The 20,766-nt window shown below is 37.4% G+C and overlaps 6 protein-coding genes across 14 annotated transcripts in view; 4 read left to right on the forward strand and 2 right to left on the reverse strand.

The window, feature by feature from the left end:
• LOC116840452 (synaptotagmin-14) overlaps positions 1 to 3,785 on the reverse strand; it is a 13,868-nt gene extending 10,083 nt beyond the window's left edge. For all 3 annotated transcript variants that reach the window (XR_004377359.1, XR_004377360.1, XM_032807161.1), the window contains exons 1-2: positions 3,642 to 3,785; positions 2,894 to 3,306 (exon numbers count right to left, since the gene is read on the reverse strand). Coding sequence is in view for 1 of the 3 variants with exons in the window: in XM_032807161.1 (XP_032663052.1) it covers positions 2,894 to 2,927 (34 nt within the window). In the remaining 2 variants the exon portion in view is untranslated. The remainder of the gene's footprint in view (positions 1 to 2,893; positions 3,307 to 3,641) is intronic.
• Positions 3,786 to 4,122: 337 nt separating this feature from the next.
• LOC116840454 (probable cardiolipin synthase (CMP-forming)) lies at positions 4,123 to 6,390 on the forward strand. 5 transcript variants are annotated; one of them, XM_032807168.1, is made up of 4 exons: positions 4,123 to 4,235; positions 4,878 to 5,229; positions 5,402 to 5,659; positions 5,745 to 6,390. In XM_032807168.1, the coding sequence occupies exons 2-4, from the start codon at positions 4,897 to 4,899 to the stop codon at positions 6,018 to 6,020; spliced, it is 867 nt and encodes a 288-aa protein (XP_032663059.1). In that variant the 5' UTR covers positions 4,123 to 4,235; positions 4,878 to 4,896; the 3' UTR covers positions 6,021 to 6,390. The 5 variants fall into 5 exon arrangements, with proteins under 5 accessions (XP_032663059.1, XP_032663057.1, XP_032663058.1 ...); XM_032807166.1 differs by lacking the exon at positions 4,123 to 4,235 and adding an exon at positions 4,244 to 4,389; XM_032807167.1 differs by lacking the exon at positions 4,123 to 4,235 and adding an exon at positions 4,396 to 4,623.
• A 609-nt stretch (positions 6,391 to 6,999) lies between these two features.
• LOC116840616 (oxysterol-binding protein-related protein 11) lies at positions 7,000 to 7,691 on the forward strand. Its single transcript, XM_032807523.1, has 2 exons — positions 7,000 to 7,231; positions 7,339 to 7,691. The coding sequence occupies exons 1-2, from the start codon at positions 7,000 to 7,002 to the stop codon at positions 7,689 to 7,691; spliced, it is 585 nt and encodes a 194-aa protein (XP_032663414.1).
• Positions 7,687 to 12,713, forward strand: LOC116840451. Of its 2 annotated transcripts, XM_032807159.1 has the most exons (6): positions 7,687 to 7,845; positions 8,098 to 8,327; positions 8,478 to 9,164; positions 10,166 to 10,385; positions 10,564 to 11,439; positions 11,862 to 12,713. In XM_032807159.1, the coding sequence occupies exons 3-6, from the start codon at positions 8,926 to 8,928 to the stop codon at positions 12,102 to 12,104; spliced, it is 1,578 nt and encodes a 525-aa protein (XP_032663050.1). In that variant the 5' UTR covers positions 7,687 to 7,845; positions 8,098 to 8,327; positions 8,478 to 8,925; the 3' UTR covers positions 12,105 to 12,713. The 2 variants fall into 2 exon arrangements, with proteins under 2 accessions (XP_032663050.1, XP_032663049.1); XM_032807158.1 differs by having other exon boundaries at positions 8,098 to 9,164.
• On the reverse strand, positions 12,201 to 15,829 carry LOC116840453 (cellular tumor antigen p53). 2 transcript variants are annotated; one of them, XM_032807163.1, is made up of 3 exons: positions 15,496 to 15,829; positions 15,059 to 15,305; positions 12,201 to 14,197 (listed from the first exon to the last, which is right to left on the reverse strand). In XM_032807163.1, exons 1-3 carry the CDS (start codon positions 15,567 to 15,569, stop codon positions 13,451 to 13,453), a joined length of 1,068 nt encoding a protein of 355 aa, XP_032663054.1. In that variant the 5' UTR covers positions 15,570 to 15,829; the 3' UTR covers positions 12,201 to 13,450. The 2 variants fall into 2 exon arrangements, with proteins under 2 accessions (XP_032663054.1, XP_032663053.1); XM_032807162.1 differs by having other exon boundaries at positions 15,059 to 15,308.
• Positions 15,830 to 16,109: 280 nt separating this feature from the next.
• On the forward strand, positions 16,110 to 20,612 carry LOC116840509 (negative elongation factor A-like). Its single transcript, XM_032807318.1, has 6 exons — positions 16,110 to 16,345; positions 17,249 to 17,681; positions 18,245 to 18,664; positions 18,973 to 19,175; positions 19,524 to 19,623; positions 19,716 to 20,612. The coding sequence occupies exons 1-6, from the start codon at positions 16,136 to 16,138 to the stop codon at positions 20,012 to 20,014; spliced, it is 1,665 nt and encodes a 554-aa protein (XP_032663209.1). The 5' UTR covers positions 16,110 to 16,135; the 3' UTR covers positions 20,015 to 20,612.
• Positions 20,613 to 20,766: the final 154 nt, after the last annotated feature.

Genomic DNA, 20,766 nt, shown 5'->3' on the forward strand with positions numbered 1-20,766 from the left:
ATCACAAACTACCTGTATCGTTAGTAATGACTACTAGAACTGTTTGCATTGCCATCTAACATTTGCGGGCGGAAACTAAGTTAAGGTCCTAATATAAATACATGTGAATTACATCTGTAATTAGTTCTTATTGTCTTTTCCGTACATATTTCTCAGTCGTACAAAGTTTCACATTCGAACTGCAGGGAGCTGGAGAAACGTTTCGCCAATTGATTGTTAACCCTGTCCGTGTTCGGATTACTCGCGATTGATCGAGCAGCGGGGCTACGGAAATAGCGTTCTATTTCGAAAAACGCAATGAAAGAGAAAAAGCAACAATCTCGAGGATCATCCGACAATCGACAGTCGCCGCTGAACCGACATTTTCTCGACGCGACGTGACTCAATTTCTCTCATTCTCTCTCCGACAGCCGCTGCTCCGCGTTTGCCGCTCTATCCAATTTCTCAGGAGAGAAGCTTTAATTTGTGACATAAGTATTTGCTCCGACGATATTTTTCTTACGTCGGAAGAGCACCGTCACGTGCTAATGAAATAGAAACTTCCGATAGCCCATTAGCGCGATCAAGTTTATATTGATCTACCCTGTCCTTCCGACGTCATCGATTTTTTCCCCTTTTCTCGCGAAGACTTAATAAAGGAAGAACGCGCCTCGAATATTCGGTGTATAAAAGGCCGAGCGCTGCCTCCGGAGAATTTTTTTTTTCTCTCTCTCTCGTCTTCTACCACGCTGCGTTTTCAGAGAGATTTCGCTATGTAGATAAGAAGCAAATTAATTTATGCGCACACGCACATGTGCCGCTCCATGAGCTATCGCGCGTGTGCTCGATAAGCGGTTATCGTGAAAGTTTCGCACACTTTAACGATTCATTACTTCCGCGCAAGGTATCCGGGTGAATATTTTGACCGAGCGCCGGGAGAAGCCGCACGATGGTCGTCAACAGTTTACCCGGGGTTATTGATTTAGCAATTATAATCTTTTTTTAAGTAATCGATATGTAATCCCCCGCCGTTAATAATCGAGCGATTCGTGTAAATAATTAAAGTGTGCATCGTCATATATAGTACGTTATTACGAAAATTTACGTTGTTGCAAAATTCGTTAATGCTGACGCCTCGAATAGACTGCGAATAGGAGTTCTTCGCACTTTATCAATCATTAGATCGAAGATATTATCGAGTCTCGTAATTGAGAAGAGAAAAACTGTACACTTGTATGGACGCGACTTGCTAAACGCGAGACGATAACAAATATGTATGCGAATCGGCTCGTAGATACATATATACCGGGTGTCTTTCTCTTTTCTTTCTTTTCTTCTGCTACAGAATTCAAATTGCGCGACCATTGCTCGTGTTCGCAAGCGTAAAATTCGTGGCAAGAAGAATTCACCGAAAGTAAGCTAGAAAAATGGAAGAATCTTCCTTTTACGAAGCTCAGACTGTCGAAAAATTGATTTTATGAGTCGCTATATAAGTATATTTGTGTTTTATTGCTCAAAACAGACAGGAAAAAAAGAAGAATCTTCTTTTCGCGAGGTTCAAGTTATCGAAAAATTGATTTTGTGATTCTCCGATATCAAATTGTCGAGTCTTTCTATTTATTTGAGCTCAGAATTTTGGCACTATATAAGCATATTTGGTATGTTGTATTACTCAAAAGGAAACGGAAAATATGAAAGAGTCTTCCTTTCACGAGGCTGAATCTGTCAAAAAATCGATTTTATGCGTCTCCGACGTTGAATCTTTTCATATCTTTGAGTTCAGGATTTTGGTCAACGCGTTATGTAAATATATTTGGCATATTGTATAGCTCAAAGCAAGCCGGAAAAATGGAAGAATCCTTCTTTCATGAAGCTCAAGCTGTTGAAAAATTGATTTTGCAAGTTTCCAACATCGAATCGTTGTGTCTTTTCGTTTCTTTGAGTTCGGAATTTTAATCAACGCGCTACATAAGCATATTTGGCGTGTTGTATTGCTCAAGAAAAGCCGGAAAAAATGTAAAAATCTTCCTTTCGCAAAGTTCAGTTTGTCGAAAAATTGATTTTGCGCGTTTCTGACGTCGAATCTTCGAAACTTCGAGCTCAAGATTTTGGCCAACACTACTATACACGTATATCCGGCGTGTTGTATCGAGCGCGTTAACGCGGCGGCGACATATTACGCCGTAATGACCTGGAATAATTTATTATCGCTCCAGTTGTGACACAAACTAGCCGCGGTGCGCGATATTGCGCAGCGTCGACACGCACGTTTCCCCAAGTGCAACGCATAAGTCTCGTATACGCGACGAAAAGGCAGGGAAAAAGGCGCACAAATTATTCACAATCGCGCCAGGCAGCCCGTTCGATTTTCGACGCGCGATCGCTTCGCCCCGACGATGCTCGTCGTCGTCCGTCGCTGGCTCGGCCGTATCGCGCTCCGCGCTGTCGCCAGTCGTTTGTGATTTCCACGAGCGTATTGCACTGCCTTCAAATTTGGGAACCTGCTTGCGCAATGCGGATCGTGAGGATTCTCGATCGGCCGATTCTCGCCGCCAAAGACACTCCGAGGAATCCTCTCTCTTTCTCTCTCGTAAAAATCAATGTCGAATTGTCCAAATCGATACAGAATTCAGAATTCATGATATCAGTTCCCGAAAAACGATCGTCGACGTCCTAGCGGAGCGGCAACGGGCGAAATCAAGCCCGACGTGTTCAAGGGACGGGTCACGATTTCTGAATCAAAAACCACGATTCCTGAATCAAGGGTCACGATTTATTTGCTCATCAACGGGACGCATTGATCACTCCCATTCGCAGTGTCCTTTCGCTCGCGGGGACACCCGGTAGGTTTCCGAACACGGTCTCTAGGGATCGTCGTCGGGCTGACATAGACCCGGCTGAATAGTGGACTTACCCGCTAGGAAGTGGTCTGATCCAGCCAGAATCATGCTCGTCCGCGATGTCACATTAAAGCTTCCTTACGTGGCACGGTGGCGCGGCCCGTGGTTGCCCCTCGTGAAATAACGAATGCATCATCCGCCCCGGCTGTCCCTAGGCCAGGCGGTTCCCCGTCCGCTCGCGAGATCGGAGGAAGCGTGGCTGGCTGGCTGGCTGACTTCGGGCTGACCGCACAAAATAATACGTGGGCGGGGGTGTATACACAGCACTCTGTTGCTCGGACCGCGACGCGACGACGGGGTGCGTGCGCCTGCTGCACCGAGACCCGAGAGACGCGTTTGCGCGCTCCGCGCGGAACCACAACGGCCACGCGCGTCGCGTTGCCCGCCGTCAAGCGCAGAGACCGGGCAGGGGTGCAACTGGAGCCCACTGAAATACACGTAGAACATTGGCACTGCCATTTATATGGACGGAGAACGATCCATCTCTGCACGGATAAAATTTTTTATTTACTATAGGATCTCGTAACCCCGACGAATAGATCGACATTCTACAGTAACTCAACCTTTCATTTCATATATGCTACTTACGTATTGAGATATGCTATTAAAACGCTTACTATGTTTCTAACGAAATTTGCTACTTTCTTTAACAAGATAAACTTTACTGACAGTCTGTTCTTGGATTACTAAAAACATAGTAAAATTGAAAAGAATTTGTATGAAAAAGAAAGCAAAAAATTATAATATTCTCTTTCCGCGTACCGTGTACTCTCGTTGATAACGTCATGTTGACGTTATTGTGATTTTTTCTCTTGCCTGAGTCCTGCTTTTTAAACATGACTGTACGAAAAAAGAGCGATATTTAAAGTTGTTTTCTCCGTCGACTCGTTTTAGCCAAGCCACTGCATGTCCCAGTATTGTTACAGTCCTGTCTTACAGCCGCTCGCCGGAGAAATTTTCAATCTACCTTTAACTTCAACTTGAATGTATGGCTCCAGGTTTCTTAAGAATTCTGCTCCAACGTCATTACTTCTTTCAGCCTACCTGGGGAACACGGAATCGCGTGAATCAAGCCGCTCGAAATGTTCAAACCGGATGGATGCGAGCCTTCGATTTTCGGACGTTCGACCCGCTCGATCGATTCACAATAGCAGAGGGATCGATCATCGAACGAAGCACAGCCATTGGCGGGAGATTTGCAAAATGAATTTCAATATTTTTATTGCAAAATTAATATTCATCGCGGGCATTGTAATAAGCAGCCTCTGCTTGCTTTTAATTCGCGATACATCCCTTAACTTTGTTATTGTATCACGTAAATTCCCTCACTTTCAAGCACAAGTGTATCGATATTCGGTGAGCTTCCTTACTACCATGCGCGATTGTATTCATTTAAGTTCGGAGGCAGTAGTGGAGGAATCTAGCGTGTTTTGTTTGCGTTCCAAAGTTTAACCTCAAAAATGAATGCCCCGGTCTCGAGATATGCACAATAGTAACACACGCGAATTTTGTATGTAGCATGAAATCAAATTTACGCCCGAGGCGTCTCGCACGTCGCAATATTCATGTGAAATGTCTCAGGAATCGCAGGGAGAGCACACAGAGCAGTGTTATTTTCTTGCATACAATGTAGAATGCAGATCTTTTTCAATGAGTACATCAAGGATGATCGTCATTTTATTTTTCATAAATTTGTAAATTTCGATGAAATTTCTACGGTATTTTTGTAATGGCTGAGAATTAGGTTCGGATTAGAATCTCGTTGTAGTAAAATTCAAGCTTGAAATGACACGATGGTTTAAGGAAAATTCCAAAATTATCAACATATATTTCATCAACTTTCATTAACTGTCAGCAATACTTTCGTTAAAGAAGAAAGTCGTGTCGAAAATTCTCAGAAGTAACGCCGCATGTCCACTTTCTGCGAATTCTTAGATTTTGTATTTATTAAGTCACATTAATTGAAAAAGATATCTAATAATTTCACTTATTCTTTAGGATATACGAACAAATAATTATGAACTATTTTAGTATATTGCCATTGAGACAACGTGCAATTGTAAACAGGTGCTTGATAGAGCAATGTTTGAGGCAATATCAAATATGCCAAAGCAGACTTTACGTTGTAGCAACTGAGAATCGTTATAAACATTATGCTGGCATAAAAGAACGAAATATCCATAGGAAAACCTTGCGAACGCGTTTACTGCAAGATCTTAAGCAAACAAGAAAGAATGTGGAAAAGATCATTGAAAAGGAGAACATCTGGACTGTGCCAAATCTGTTATGCATAGGTCGCATTGTGACATCGCCATTTTTGAGTTATTTAATCGTGTCACACGATTATCAGGTATGACAATTTAACATTTTGATAAAAGTATACTCATTAATACATTTCATTAAGATACAATTACATATGTAACTTATTCATTAAAATGTTAAGAAAATTAATTAAAAATGTTAAAATACAATGTTAGGAAATGTTAAGAAATATTTCTTTAATAATACCTACTGTGGCACAGATAGCGCTGTGCTTGCTTACATTTGCAGGACTCAGTGATCTAGCTGATGGATGGATTGCACGCACTTGGACCTCCCAAGCTTCTAAACTTGGTAGCTTTCTGGATCCTGTTGCAGACAAATTACTCGTTGGAACATTGTTCCTCTCACTAGCATGGGTTGGCTTAATTCCAGTGCCACTCACCTGTCTTGTGGTTACGCGTGATGTTGCTCTAGTAGCTGCTGCATCCTACATCAGATATCGTTCCTTACCTCCACCAGTATGTATCATGACTATCAATTCTTATGCACATATATGTCTCAATCTATCAAGAATTGTATTTTATGTAAATGCAATGGTTTCAGAAAACCTTAGCAAGGTACTTTGATCCTACACATGCCACGGTGCAATTAGCACCAACGTTGACAAGCAAGTTGAACACTGGAATGCAATTGACTCTTGTTGCTGGGACATTGGCTGCTCCAATTTTCCATTTTATAGACCACCCAGTCTTACAAGGTCTGTGTTACTTGACAGCACTTACAACAATTGCAGGAGGTGTCAGTTATCTGTTGTCAAAAGACACCTATAAATACTTGAGAAAAAGGAAGACTCCGACACGAACGTCGCCACAAAGCTAGACTGCATATTATTGATGTACAAGATATCTCGTGTGTTGAAGATTTTATCTCTGCAATTGAAAAGGTTAACAATGTCTTTTAAAGCTTACATCAATCGTCAATGATATTTGCGTCGTTTGTTAAAAGTTGATAGATTAATTTTGTCAGAACTAATTACGTTCACAAAAAGCTAATCTATTCTATATCTTATTCTTTTAATGAGAATACCTCTTCTACGAATGGTGGGATATCTTGTGTGTATACATATATATATATATATATATACATATATAAATGTAATTTATGTACAAATTTACTGTTTTGCACTATGCAATATAGCTCATTTTTTGTACAATTACATTTAACATTATATTTCATATATAAACATTAATAATAATAGTCTCATTTTTTTAAATCGTATAAAAATACCATCCTTTGAAGTTCTACAGATTTGCTCTCCTGAATTTCAAAATTTAGTTCCAAAGCCTTCGCTATGAGTCGCCACAGTTTTCAATGGTCAACTGACGTAGTATGACTCAACAATAAGTCAGGCAGACTAATATCTTCAAGTAGTATGATGATATATCAGATATAAATATTTATTTTCAATTAATTCGACTTACTTTTTAATAAAACAATCTTAATCAATCTTAACAATTTAAGATTAAATGAATCTGTTTTTACTATACAATTTAAACAGCTGATTTGTATAAATTTATCTTTATTAACAAGTAAAAGTTCTCATCTGATGTAAAATTACATTATCGAAAAAAAAGAAATTTGAACGGAACTAATTTGAAAACGAGTTAAATGAGAGATAAAGTGTAATAATAAAATCTAATAAAAAATCTATCCTAACTAAACCTATTTAGCTTGACGTACCTAACCCTCCTGAACGTTGTGTACACAATCACGTTAGTCAGATGACACATCATGCGAAGGATCTTCAGATACTTCGAAAAGTAAAAGGCTTCCAAAAGGACGGACAAAGTGACAAATGATGAACGTACAAACGAGACACCCTTACGAGGGTCTGTTGCACAAGTATACAAATGCTATGAAAGGCTGGCAATATCGTTGGTTCATTCTGAGCCCCGAAACCGGTGAGCTGCATTACTTCCTTAGTGAATCCGAGAAGAATCAGAGACCTCGATGTTCGATATATCTAGCAGGGGCAGTGATAGCTCCCAGCGATGAGGATTCAAACACATTCACGGTTAACTCTGCTACAGGTGAATATGTCTTTAATGTTTATATATTATATATAAATTAACTTATATGTATATTTAAATATAAATAAGTAATGTATGTATAATTCTGTTTCTTCATATCTTTCAAGGTGACATGATCAAGCTGAGGGCCACTGATGCACGAGCTCGTCAGGAATGGGTAGACAAGCTGCGAGCTGTTACGGAAATGTATACCAGGGCTATAGCCAGCAGCCATCCTCCCTTACCTCCTCGAGAACATTCGGGAAATTCGAGTAGGAATCCTGTCGTTAAGTTGGAAGTACTGGATGCTTTTGCCAATTGCCAAGAACAATTGAGGAAAGCAGAGAAGTATAATCTTGCTTTGGCACAGTCCATTGAGAACTCAGATCTGCACCTAGATCCAGATCTCTTAGTTCTCAAAGCAACAGCGCACACAACTCTGCACACATTGAACCAATGTCTCAATATTTTGTATCAGTAGTGACTTGATGTGTATGTGTGTGTGTGCGTGTGAAACTAGGTCGACTCTATATAATTTTTTATACATGTGAATATATAAGATTGCTCATTACAATATCTGCATTGATTTTATTTTAAGCAATCATCTGATTATCAATAACCAGGGCTGACATCAGGTATTACACTTTTATTTAATATTTATTTAAAATTTATTTATATTCAGAGGAAAATGAAATAACACTTCAATTTTATTCAGTTATGCGTATTGTTTCCTCTTTTTGAAAATTAATATTAATATATTACATTATATAACAAAGACTGTAATATTTTTTTTAATTACATTAAAGTTCTGTTATATGTGTCGTGGTCTTTATTTATATATATCACTATAAATTTATTATAATATTTAATTATTGCTTTTTTGTTAGGTTATATTTACTACTGAATTGGCCCTACCAACGACAATCTAAGTGTATGTTCTTCCAAGTTGAAAATATCATTAAATAGTAGATTTAAAAAGATATATACCAAGACTATTATAAAGCAATTATTATGTTAAGGCCCTATACAAAGCTTCTGTATATTCAGTTTTATTGTACAAAGTACTTGATGTATATACTTTTCACACTTCAATCGTGTAATCGTGTAAAAGTCTAAGGTATACAAAGTATTATTATTTTTGTTTGTATCATAAAAGATATGTATATATATATACAAGTATATATATCGCAAAACCTGCTCGATTATCTCCTCATATTGCATTTGTATAATATATGCGTTGTGCGCCTAAAATGTGTAATTGCTGTAGTTGTTCCGGCTGAAAACATTCTTAAGAATACAAACTCTTTGGTATGTTAGAGTAAAAGGGAAACAGCGATTTCATCACGGTATGACGTAAGAATCAATGTCAAGAGCGTACAAATAGGTGAAGGTAAACAGGCGAGTAACTTTTCTCTCTTCTCGAGATGTGCCTGACGCGATCGCTTCCACAGTATCGATCTCGTTCGAAGTTGGCCCGGAGATAAAAGTGTGGATTAACGTGTGATATGCGCGCATTGAGTACTCAGTGAATTATACGAATTAAAAAATTGAACGAATAAAATAGACCAATCTTTTCAGCGTACATTGTGAATTATTATTTGTTTACATGTAAAAGTGACTCCAAAATATTTATTCACACATTATTGCTAATTCATATTGTCGAGAGATATTTATGCTGTCAAAAAATATAGTAATTCCTGGCTGTGTGAAAGAAAATGTCGCGTATCTCGTGTCCCGAGGTCCTGGCGGAAGCGGCGGGCGTGAAGATCGTGACATCCTCACCCGAGGAAGACGCCGATGCGCTTGCATCGGGAAAGATAATACTCAGAATGCGAAGAATAAATGAAGCATCCGATCATTCTCTCGGTTTTCACTTGACGAAATCGAGATGGGATCCATTTCCGTGGATCACCTATGTCGAAAACGGCAGTCTCGCTCATTCGACTGGGTTGAGGTGCACTTTACGTTTTTTGCAAGATTATCAGATTATCAGTACACAATATCAAAACTCACAATTCTTGGATTTCTCCAAACGTATCAACGATGTAATTTGAAATATAAGACCCGTACTTTTCAAGTCAGATTTGAATTCAGAGAGATGAGAATTTGGTAAATGTCAAGGAAACGGGTTTCCTCACCGATTTGCCTTCCGAATATTGTATTTTATTACGCAAAACATGAAAGTTAAAAAATCATCGCTCTTAAGTAAAACAAAAGTACGGATAAAGTGACTGTACAATACCTGTACATACAGGTGTTGTAGTCACTTTACTAGTTAATGACTCTCACAGTCAGCGTGACGCGACATACGATATGCGATATCCAATGAGCGTACAGCTTTTCTTGAATTTAAGATTAGATGTGAGTTTTTTAGTTGAATTTGCAATCGCCAGTATAATGTCACGTATCATATAATTCAATTGAAAAATTCAGATCCGACTCTAAATTCAAATCCGAACGTCTCACGTGCGACAAGTGTCAAGCAATGACTATCAACACGAATTTTATGGTGTGATTCTGTAACTCTAAGGGCTGGTTTTTCAATAGCATTTTAAACTTGGATTCAAGTTTAAACTGTATTCTAACAATGCGTTTGTTTTATTTAAACAGAGTTTAAGTTGAAATCTAAGTTTAAACTATCATTAAAAAACTGGTCTTTAATGACAGTATCATTATTGTTATATTGTCGTTACACGTTATTACGTTGTTATTGCTCTTTCATATATTATACTCACGCAAAGACAACATAACGATGACACTGTCGTTAAGAGTTACAGAATCGCACCACTAGTCTTATATGTTTGAGAACTTGACGATATGACAAGAAAATCAAATCTGTTCGATTAGTAAAAATTATTTCAACCTCTTCATTCGTACAAAACGCTTATAAATATTGCGTAGACTATACATATTTCTCGACGAAACTTTAACTAAATCATGCGATGTGTCTATCAGAACTGGGGATTGCCTCTTGAGCGTGGACGGTATCGACTTGGTAGGTTTAAGAGTAGCAGACGTCGCTACGTTGATTCGCAGGGAAGACGACAATGACTGTATCATTATTACCGTCTGGAGATGTCCGCCTCAGGAAGAAGCACAAGACGATGTCGGACTAGCCTTAAAAGGCCCACTTCCGGATGTAGCAAAGAATCTCGTGTCTGCATTGTCAGGAATGGTGCGTCCACATTTGAATCGAAGATTGTTTAAAACGTTAACTGCCACGGAGTTTTCGAAAAAACTTTATCGTAGCGCCATTTCTTTTATAATCAATTCCTCACATTAGGCGATCTTTTCTCGCGATGTTAGCCTATAAAACTGATCGCAATGCGTTGAAGAAAAATCTTCTCTTTTAGGTCCGCGTCCTGGAGTGCCCGATCTGTTTGCAAACTGCTGCGCCGTCCGTCTCGCAATGCGTTCATGGTCACATCCTGTGCGTGACCTGCAGACCGAAGATGACGCGTTGTCCCATCTGCAGAGTCCAGCTCGCCCAGGGACGGTGTCTTCTCGCGGACAATTTGCACCGGGTGCTCCGCGAAACCTACTTCGACGCGAACAATAGTCAGATGACAGAGAAAAGCGTCGCATCTGTTCGCCGCAACTTATGCGATCAATTGTTCAGTTGTAAAAACAAGAAGCAAGAGGAAACGTTGGTTGTGATGAATAGTCGCAGCATATCGAAGCCTAAGCAGTTCTTACTAACCAGGTTGCTGCTGGGAAGCAAGGAGAAGGCCGCTTCCGCGGATAATCTGACGAGATTGTCGGAGATTGGGAAAGAAGCCGCAGCCGATTCCCACAGAACAGGACAACTTGTCGACAACTTGCTGCGACTGTCTATTGTCGATCGTGCTAAATCAGCAAGTACCGGCGAGTTGTCACGGGACAATCTCAGAGATCAACGCATCGATTCGACAATGTCGTCGTTACAAATCGCCGGATCGAGCCGAGAATCATACGTCAGACCCACAGCTAGCCAGCAGTCGTTGAGTTCGCTGCAAATGCCGATCTTCGGCGGCTCCACGGACTCCGTGTCCTACACACCGCTGCTCTGCCCTCGTTTACAGTTGTGTAACGAGACAGTGAACCAACACTCACTACTAGAGCATATCAAGAACCACCAGATACCGCAGGTTCATTTCTACTCCAGAACTGCGACGATTCCGTTACCGATTCCTTTCGGCCGCGACGTCTTCTATATCCTTCATCACGATGGCTATATGTTCTTCTTCCAGGTATGGCCGCATTTCCCATGGAACGATTTTATTTTCAACGAAAATCTATGATCTATTTACCTAATAAGAAAACATTATTATTATTCACACTCTTGATTTTGTACTTAATGATAATTTAATGACTTAGAATGTCTAACGATATCATAGACATATATAGGCCTATTCTGTATATTAATTTTGAATGTATTGTTACGTTATCGATAGATAAAAAGGCATAGATAGGCACAGACAAAGGACAGATAACAACGTAACAACGATACTGTCATTAAAAGTATAGAACAGTAGGTCTGCTAGTTTCGTATCGATGTGTAGAGATGTGGTTTTTATTAGTATATAACATAATAATGTATTATATACTTTCAACTAGTCGCTTGCGTTCGTGAATGTGTTAAACGATAATTCTTTGTAATGTGTTTTTCTAGTGCACAGAAGGAGCTGCATGGATGACTACTACGATGCCATGCACGAACAACGAAATTGAATGGACACTGCATGGACGGAACGATAGAGAATCTGAAGTATATTTTCGACGATATGCCGCGTATTTGGAAATTCCTATGACACTGTCTCCCCATCACATCGTTCCGTTGCCGAAATCATTATCACTGAAAACTTTGAATATATGTATAATGAATCAACGTGCTCATAATAATTTCTACGTGTGAGAAGAGAATGAACGGAGAGAGTGACTATGCCGTCCTGGTTAAACTTATCTTTATAAGTAAGGTGCGCACTCCATAAGGATTTAATGTGAAAAAATGTATCATGAAACATCATTTATTTTTTGTTAAGAAATATAATACTATAGATTAACAAGTGACGTAATCAATAAGGGCTCTATAGTATCACATTGACTGGTACTTATAAAATCTAATGTATAATGTTGCGATCGGTTTTACTCAAACCTATTGTTCTATCAAGAGAGAAGTTATTGAATAATATGACAAAACTGACACAAAATTTAGCATTGATAAACGATTTAATATCAATACAATTTTTTATTTTATCTTCTCTTGTGCAGGAGTATCAATTCACACACTATTAATAAAAGAAACATGCAAACTATAATAAAATAGAGAACTACGATATTTCTAAAATACGAGTTTTTATGTTAACGCAAAAACGGTTAAAACTTATAAATTGAGTCATTAACTTAAACAAGTAGTAAAAATCTGAAAAAAAAAACTTTCTAGTCAAGCCATCAGTTAAAATCATCTTTGTGAATAAAATATGTATTGAAGTACTCAATAAGAATCTATTGTGAGAAAATGTAACATGAATTTATTTATTTCTTGTTGATATGATACTATAGATTAACAAGTGACATAACCAACAAGAGCTCTATAGCATCATATTGATTGATACTTATGAAATCTATCATGAAAATGAGAAATAGTATACCATAATGTGTAACATTGCAATCGATTTTACTTAGAAATAAACGCCTTGATCTATTGAGAGAGAAGTTATTGAATAATATGACAAAATCAGTACAGAATTTATTTATAATGCGTCAATATGATAGTCAATACTAATACAATTTTTGAATTTATCTTTTTATTAATTTTTTTATTCAATATCTTTTCTCATGCAAGAGTATCAATTCACATACTATTATACATATATATTTAAAACAATACATGCAGTAAAAAAATAGAATTTAAGGACAGTATTCATAGTTAGATCTTATATTTAAGATTGTATTAAGTTTCTTCAAGTTATCTTCAAATACTCTATAGTCAATGAAATAATCTGTACAGCATTTAAAGATAAACTTAAGATGGTCTTAAATATAAGATCCAACTATAAATATCGATCTACGTATATCACTTATAAGACATAAAAGTTTTTACTTTAGCTAAAAATGGTTAAAACATATAAGTTGGATCATCAACTTGAACAAGTTATAAAAGTATAAAAAGCTCTCCTTACTTAATACTTAAAATTTAATTACAAATTCATAAAAAGAATAAAATGAGAAAAAACATGCATAACATATTAGGTTAACATATTAAGGTGTATTATGGAGTATATCATCCATGTATGGTTTGAAAAGTTCATACTGGCCTGTTTTCACTGCCTGACCAGCCATTATGTCATAAGCATATTTAAGTACAGCTAAATAATTTTCTTTGCCCACAATATTTATTTGAACTTTATAGACATGCTGGTCGCACAACGACGGCATCTTTTTACCAGAGTGTAAAGGATGCTTTGTCGATTTTCGTTTGGTCACTTGATTGTTACCAAGATTGTCAGATAATAATTCAGTTTCTTCTTTTTGCTTATCTCGCTTAGGACAACTACATATTCTAATTAATAATTTGCGACGGCCCAAAATTACACCTTTGTCATTTTCTAGAGTAAACACAAGTTCTGTTGGTCTTCGATTCATACCGGAAGGGCAGCTATTCTTGCAAAGAAACTTATAGCACATTGGCATATAAGATGAGCCTGGCTCGTGTGTGCGAAGCGGAGTTAAAATAGAGAGATGTTCATTTTTCTCTATATAAATGGACGCAGAATGATTAACGCAATGAACCACATGTTTTTTTTTCTGATCATCTATGTTTTGATTAAAGCTATGTGAATCAGCCATGTGGTTATAACATCTTCTGACAGGATCATTTCTAAATTGTTCTAACTTGAACATGATGGCAGTGCGCAAGAACAAGCCTTCCATCGGTGGCTCCCATATAAATCTCAAAGGCAAGACTTTCTCCATTTTGATAAAGAGTTTATCCAGGATTTGAGAGTACTAGATGCAAGAAAGAGATAGAAACAAAAATTAGATTAATGCTATATAAACAACTTCAATAATAAATAACTTGTATCAAACATAACAGATCATAAAGCCCCTATAATCTAAGAGATAGTACTTTATTACACATCATTTTTAAGGTCATGTTATGCACACTTCTATCTAAAAGTCATGCATACTTTTACCTAGTCTATCTACTACACAGGTGCACTTAAATGTAAAATCTGCTTAAACATGATTTTACAGGTAAGTTAGTGCATTAGTTTCTTTTGTGATAACCTGATCTAGATTTAAGCAGATTCGTCTGTACTTTTGTGAGAAATTAATAATTTGTCTCTATAGCAAAGCATAAAATAAATCACCAAGATATCTTACTTTCAGTATCCATTCTCAGCTTCATGTATGTTGTAAGATAATACACAAAAGACTTGTATTTGTAGTTTATATGGAATTTCTATATTGTAAAAATGAGAATTATGACAATTATGTAACCAACAATGAAGACTTTGAAATTATCATATTTATTCTTAAAGAGGCAGAATTAATCTGCAAGAAGTTGTCACTCAATAATAAACTTCATATAATCTCAAAAAATTACAAAATCTAGATATACGCTAGTATTCATAGTCGAAGATATTAGATCTTATATTACAACCATCTTAATTTCATTTTGTATGAAACATTTCAATGGTTATAGAGTATTTTTGGAAGGGAACCTAAGATGGTCTTAAATATAAGACCTGACTATGAATTCCAACCATAGTCTAACTTAATGCCTCTATAATGTGATTATTTCTCAATATTTCTCATGTATATTACATTTATTCATATATAATTTGAGTTAATTGGTATACTTACCGCCCAATCTTGTCCAGTACCATTGTCAGCAAAACTATATTGGAAATTTAAATTTCCAGCAAAGGTATCATCACATTGTTGCGTTATCTCAGTTGAGGAAATTAACATCTGTTCGGTTTCTTCTTTTTTTATCCTTTTCCTTCCGTTTAAAAACTCTCCCAATTTTTCCTCAGAAATGCCACGTTTCAGAGTCATTTCGAACAGATCTTTGTCTTCTAACATGAGTAAATTACTGTAGGCAGTATCTCTGCTGTACATATAGAACAAAAAAAAAGCATAAGAATAGAACACATTGCGACACCTCATATATACATCATGAAAGTATAATTTCCTTTGTGTGTATCTGGATTAAGAATATCCGAACATAGACTGGATGTGTCAAAAGGACGCCGGCAATTAACCGGCAAATTTTAACAAATATTAAAGATATTACTCACAGATCAGTCTGTATTTCACTGAAAGTTTCTTCGTCAAACAACATAGATTCTTGTGAAGATGTGATTCCATTCATTGTTTTCGATTACAATTTTAAAACCGTTCAAAGAATAAATGCGCACTTTCTTCTATTGTTGGCAAATCTTTCTCTTTAATGGTTGCAGACCTGCGCTTTGACTCTTTTACCAAATAGTTGGCAAGTGTTCGCCATTGAACTCAAAGTGTGCGTTCTTTTTAGTGCTGCTGAACTGGTGCAATAAATTAGGGCTTGAAATTTTTGCGTATACGTAATGGCTCCTGCATACAGGGCGCGGTAATGCTTGCCGCGCGGCGGAAGTCCGCGCGACAGCTAATTAATATATTGTTTTTCTATAAGAGCTAGAAGGTTATTACGGAAAGCAGCATATTGATTGGCTGTCGCGCGGACTTCCGCCGCGCGGCAAGCATTACCGCGTCCTGTGTGCAGGAGCCGAAAAGGAGAAGGGATCCAATGTTGCGCTGGCGTAGCTAAAAGGAATAAACTTTGGTTGCAGTGCTGTCAGGTACGATGCACGCCTGCGCGTTGCTTTGTGGCGGGAAAGCGCACGTGGCGCAACTGTGGCGAAGTACGACAGCCGCCAGAAGCAAACAGAAGATTCCAATATGGCGAACGTGAGGGATAGCGATACATCGTTGTGGCTACATAATAAACTTGGCACGTCGAACGATAGCTGGACTGGTAGCTCAATTTGCTCGCAGCTCAATGCCGAAGTGCTACGCAACATTAAGGACTGTTTTCCCGACCTGCAGACACAGGTTAAGCTTAAATTACTACTCTCGTTCTTCCACATACCCAGACGGAATGTCGAAGAGGTAAGCAAGTGTTCGTTTTCTTCGCCAGTTGCCGCGAACGCTTTCGATGAATATTGTTTCCTCTGATCGAAACGGGATCGCGAGTAACGTGCGTAAAATTAACAATGCGTCGAACGTTTATCATCTACCCGCCATCTATTTAACTTGCCTCAATTCTCGATGATGTTTTTGAAATGTTTAGTATAGAGGTTTACTTATGTAGAGTTACACTATATTTACAATGAAACTGTGATTTCTTGAATTATTGAACAAACTAAGTTTCAATCGCGCTTAGCCTGAGGCTTGTGGTTTAATTTACTACTTTTCCCTGCATTCCCGTGACGAGAAAATCTGATGAATATGAAAATCTGTATACTATAGCCTGATTCTGTAACTTTTAACGATAGTGTTGTTATTGTTATGTCGTCCTTACGCAGGTATAATACATAGTAAAAAAACTGTACAATGATGCATCATACTAAGTACCTAGATTATCATTATAAGATTGTATATGTAAACATATAGTCCTAAATAAATAGGTAATATACCTTTTTTGTTATCAGTTTAGAAAGCTATTTGATCTGTTTAGTAGAAGAATTCTTCTAGTAATAAACAGTTTTTTTCTATTGAATAAGATGGATACACTCTTAAATTTGTAAATAAAATGCAAACAAGCTGTCTATCCATAACTATATATTGTTCAGTAGAGAAAGCTTCTTTGTAACTGTTGTAAAATTTCTGAATCTGATTGTATATTCTTAATCCTGATCGAATTTGAGAGCATATATCAATCAAGTTTACAAATTTTACACAAATAAAATAAATTTTTCTGTTAAATGCAGCAATTGTTTTCTCCTCTCTCCTCCTTCAATACTTATTTTATTAAGATCTGAATATTAATATTTATAAAATTGATGTTGACAGTGGCGTGTGGAACTGGAAGAAATTATCGAAGTTGCAATATTGGATGGAGAGCTATGGGTATCAATGCTATCCGAAGCGATGAAAACGTTTCCATCAACAGGCTCATTAAACACAGATATCAGCGACCTAGAAGAACACAGGCCAATCTTTGGCGAATTGGTCAATGATTTACGGAAACTTCTGAAAAAGCAGAATGATCCAGCTATGCTTCCTCTGGAATGTCATTATCTCAACAAGACTGCATTGACATCGGTAGTGGGTCAGCAACCCACACCGATCAAACATTTCACTCTTAAGAGGAAGCCAAAGAGTGCAGCCTTAAGAGCAGAATTGCTCCAAAAGAGCACAGATGCTGCTAGTAATCTCAAAAAGAGCACAGCTCCCACTGTACCTGTAAGAAGCCGTGGAATGCCAAGAAAAATGACTGACACAAGTAAGCGTATAATTCTAAGTACACAATCTGAATGTTATTCAATTATTTATGAACATGGTACAATACATGGTATAATAATGGTTTATGATCTGTTAACATTTTAATTATTAACTTATTAACATTACTTATTACGTTACTTATAATAACGTTACTTATTAATGTAAAACGTAATTAAGGGACAATATCATCTTAGAAGAGAAAATATAACAAATAAAACAAGACACAAAACAACGTTATGTACAAAGATATTATCACATCATAATATTATTGTCATAACTTGATATTTTATGCTTCTGCAGTGTGGATATACTGTGCAGATGTTTTATCTGTCTTCTGATGTGGTACTGTCCTTTGTAAATTTGTATCTGACGTTTTGTGAACATTCCATTTTATTTCTTTAGAGAGATTGCTCCTCTTTCTGAAGAAATAGAGTGAAATGTTCACAAAACGTTGGAAACAAATTTATGAAGGACGTGGCAGTAAAGTGGAAGCCAGATTAAGCATTCTAAGTACATACACATTGTTTTAGTGACATATTGCATATATTTGAACTTTTCTTTCAGCGCCTCTTAAGGGAATTCCTAGCAGAGTTCCGACAAGTGGATTTCGGTCTACTTCTCTTAATAGTTCAACCATGTCCAACAGAACATCGATTAGTAATAGGATGCGAAAGGACGGTGGTATTAAGTTATTACCCATTAACGAACAACCTCTTGGATATGCCCAAGCAAAGAAGAGAAAAAAGATGCTGGAACTGGAGGAGCAACAAAAGAAGGTCGCGGAGGCGCAAGCGGCGGCCGCGGCCGCTGCTTCAGCCTCGGCTGTTTCGCCGGTCGTTGAGACTCCGGTGACTCCGGAATACGCACAAGGACTGGCTCCGATAAATCCACCCGCCACTCCCGTCGCGCCGGTGGCCACAGCACAGTCTTATGTCGCGCCTAGTACACCAAGCAGCATTGTTGTTACAACCACGCCGACAACACGTAAGATCCAATCGTATAACTTTTTAATAAGAGCGAAAATATTTTCCCTTATTCTAGGAAAATTCACCCTTTAACAGAAATAAAAAGATAGAAGTCAATCAGAACTCGCGTTGGTAGAAAAACAGAAACTGTCCACTACCAGTACGAATTCTGATTGGCTCTGCCTTTCTGTTTTCTGCTTGTCTGCCAAAGTATGAATACCAAAGTAGGAAAGAACAACGACCTGATCTATGAAAATTGTATTATCTAATTTTTGTTTACGATGAATTATATTAACTGGATTTTAAAATTCTTTTTGTATTATATAGCCACTACGTTAACTACAACTACGATAACTACAACGCCTACTACAGCATTACCAACGATTACGACAACGGTGATAACTCCCGTGGAGACTGCACCTGTCGCCGTACAAACAGTCAGACCGACTCAAACGGTCACACAGATTCGTATACAGACCACCGCACAGCCCGGTGCGGCTGCTAATACGAGAAAAGGCCTGTCTCTTACGGTAAGTAAAAAAAATGCGTGTCTGAAAACAGGACTGTTTCTTACAGTAAATAGTTGCGTGAGATTTTATTTATAATTTAGTCATGTATATGTGTAGAATTTAGTCATGTGTGTGTGTGTAGAAGAAATAGGTAAGTTGTAACGACGCTTTTCTATTAAAAAAAAACTCGTGGGATGAAAGTTTTCTATCTTTAAAATTATTCTATTTCTTATTATTTCTTATTATTCTTATTTTATTTCTGTTCCTTTATGAAATAGAAGCATCGTTACAATCTGTTTCTGTTAAAATTAGCTCTGGTCTTCCCTACATTGTGAAATACTTATCTTTTATTTTTTTGTCGAATTACAGCGAGAGCAAATGTTGGAGGCACAGGAAATGTTCAGAACCGCAAATAAAGTAACACGTCCAGAAAAAGCTCTAATTTTAGGTTTTATGGCCGGCTCTAGGGGTACGTTTATTGACGTTAAAAAGATAAAAAGTTCGTATAAGTTTCGCACTTGAGTTGTATATCGATAATGTTACTTTTTACTTCGCTTGCAGATAACCCTTGCCCGAAATTGGGTAATATAGTCACAGTGATGCTGTCGGAGAACATAGAGGAAGTAACGCAAGCAGACGGTACGACCGTACAGATGTTGGTGGAGACTCATTTCCAGATGAATTATATGAACGGCGATTGGAAAAGGATAAAGAAGAATCGACGTGTCGTGACAGAAGAGATTGCTGCGTCAGCTTCTGCTGCGTCAGCTCCTGCTGCTCCCGCTCCTGCTGCTCTCGCTCCTGCTACTCCTGCTCCTTCCGCCCCCGCTCCGAGTGCGACCGCCACGGCTTCCAATTGAGAAAAATAAACTTATTTAAACTGACATAACGCGTGTAGCCGCGGGACACAAGATTCCGCATTTATTGAGGGATAACGCACATTGTGATGATTCGTCTTCTTAGCGATTGGTAAAGGAAGTTGGCTGTTTCGGAAAGTAGTCCGTACTCTATGGTCTAACAAAAATCGTAACATAATGCAGCTCTCGATTATCATAATTTATCTCCATGTCATAAACTATTCCTTCCATTATTTTATTCGCTAATCCCGAATCCTTACAATGCTCATCTCGAGGTATTAATCGAGAAAACGAAATCCATCATAATTTGATTTTGCAATATATTCATTTAGTAGTATTTTTTTTTTTCTTAAATAGGATATTTAGGTTTAAATGTAAATCGAGTTTTGTAATAAGTGTTAATATTTTAAAATGCATATACATAATGCGATAGAAACAATGCAATGAATAGTCAAACATTTTTGATAGTAATTATTATATTTGTGCGCGAATTTGCATAACGTAAATATACATACATGTATATATATTTACTCATTTAATAAGAATGAAGATACTCCTATATTGTTGTTATCAGAATAAATATGTGACCATGTTAACTATTTTTCACACAAGACTTATACATGAACTTTCTGCGATATTTCGCAAATTCTTAACTATAATTAATGACGCATAATATATTTCGTATATACTTTCACATATAATAATTTTCTATAAAGAATTATGATTTATGAATTTTTTCCAATATGTATAAAAAT

The sequence above is a fragment of the Odontomachus brunneus genome, unplaced genomic scaffold (genome assembly GCF_010583005.1).
Source record: "Odontomachus brunneus isolate Ranch 3 - 2012 unplaced genomic scaffold, Obru_v1 Obru_scaffold_010, whole genome shotgun sequence".
Taxonomy (NCBI): Eukaryota; Metazoa; Arthropoda; class Insecta; order Hymenoptera; family Formicidae; genus Odontomachus; species Odontomachus brunneus.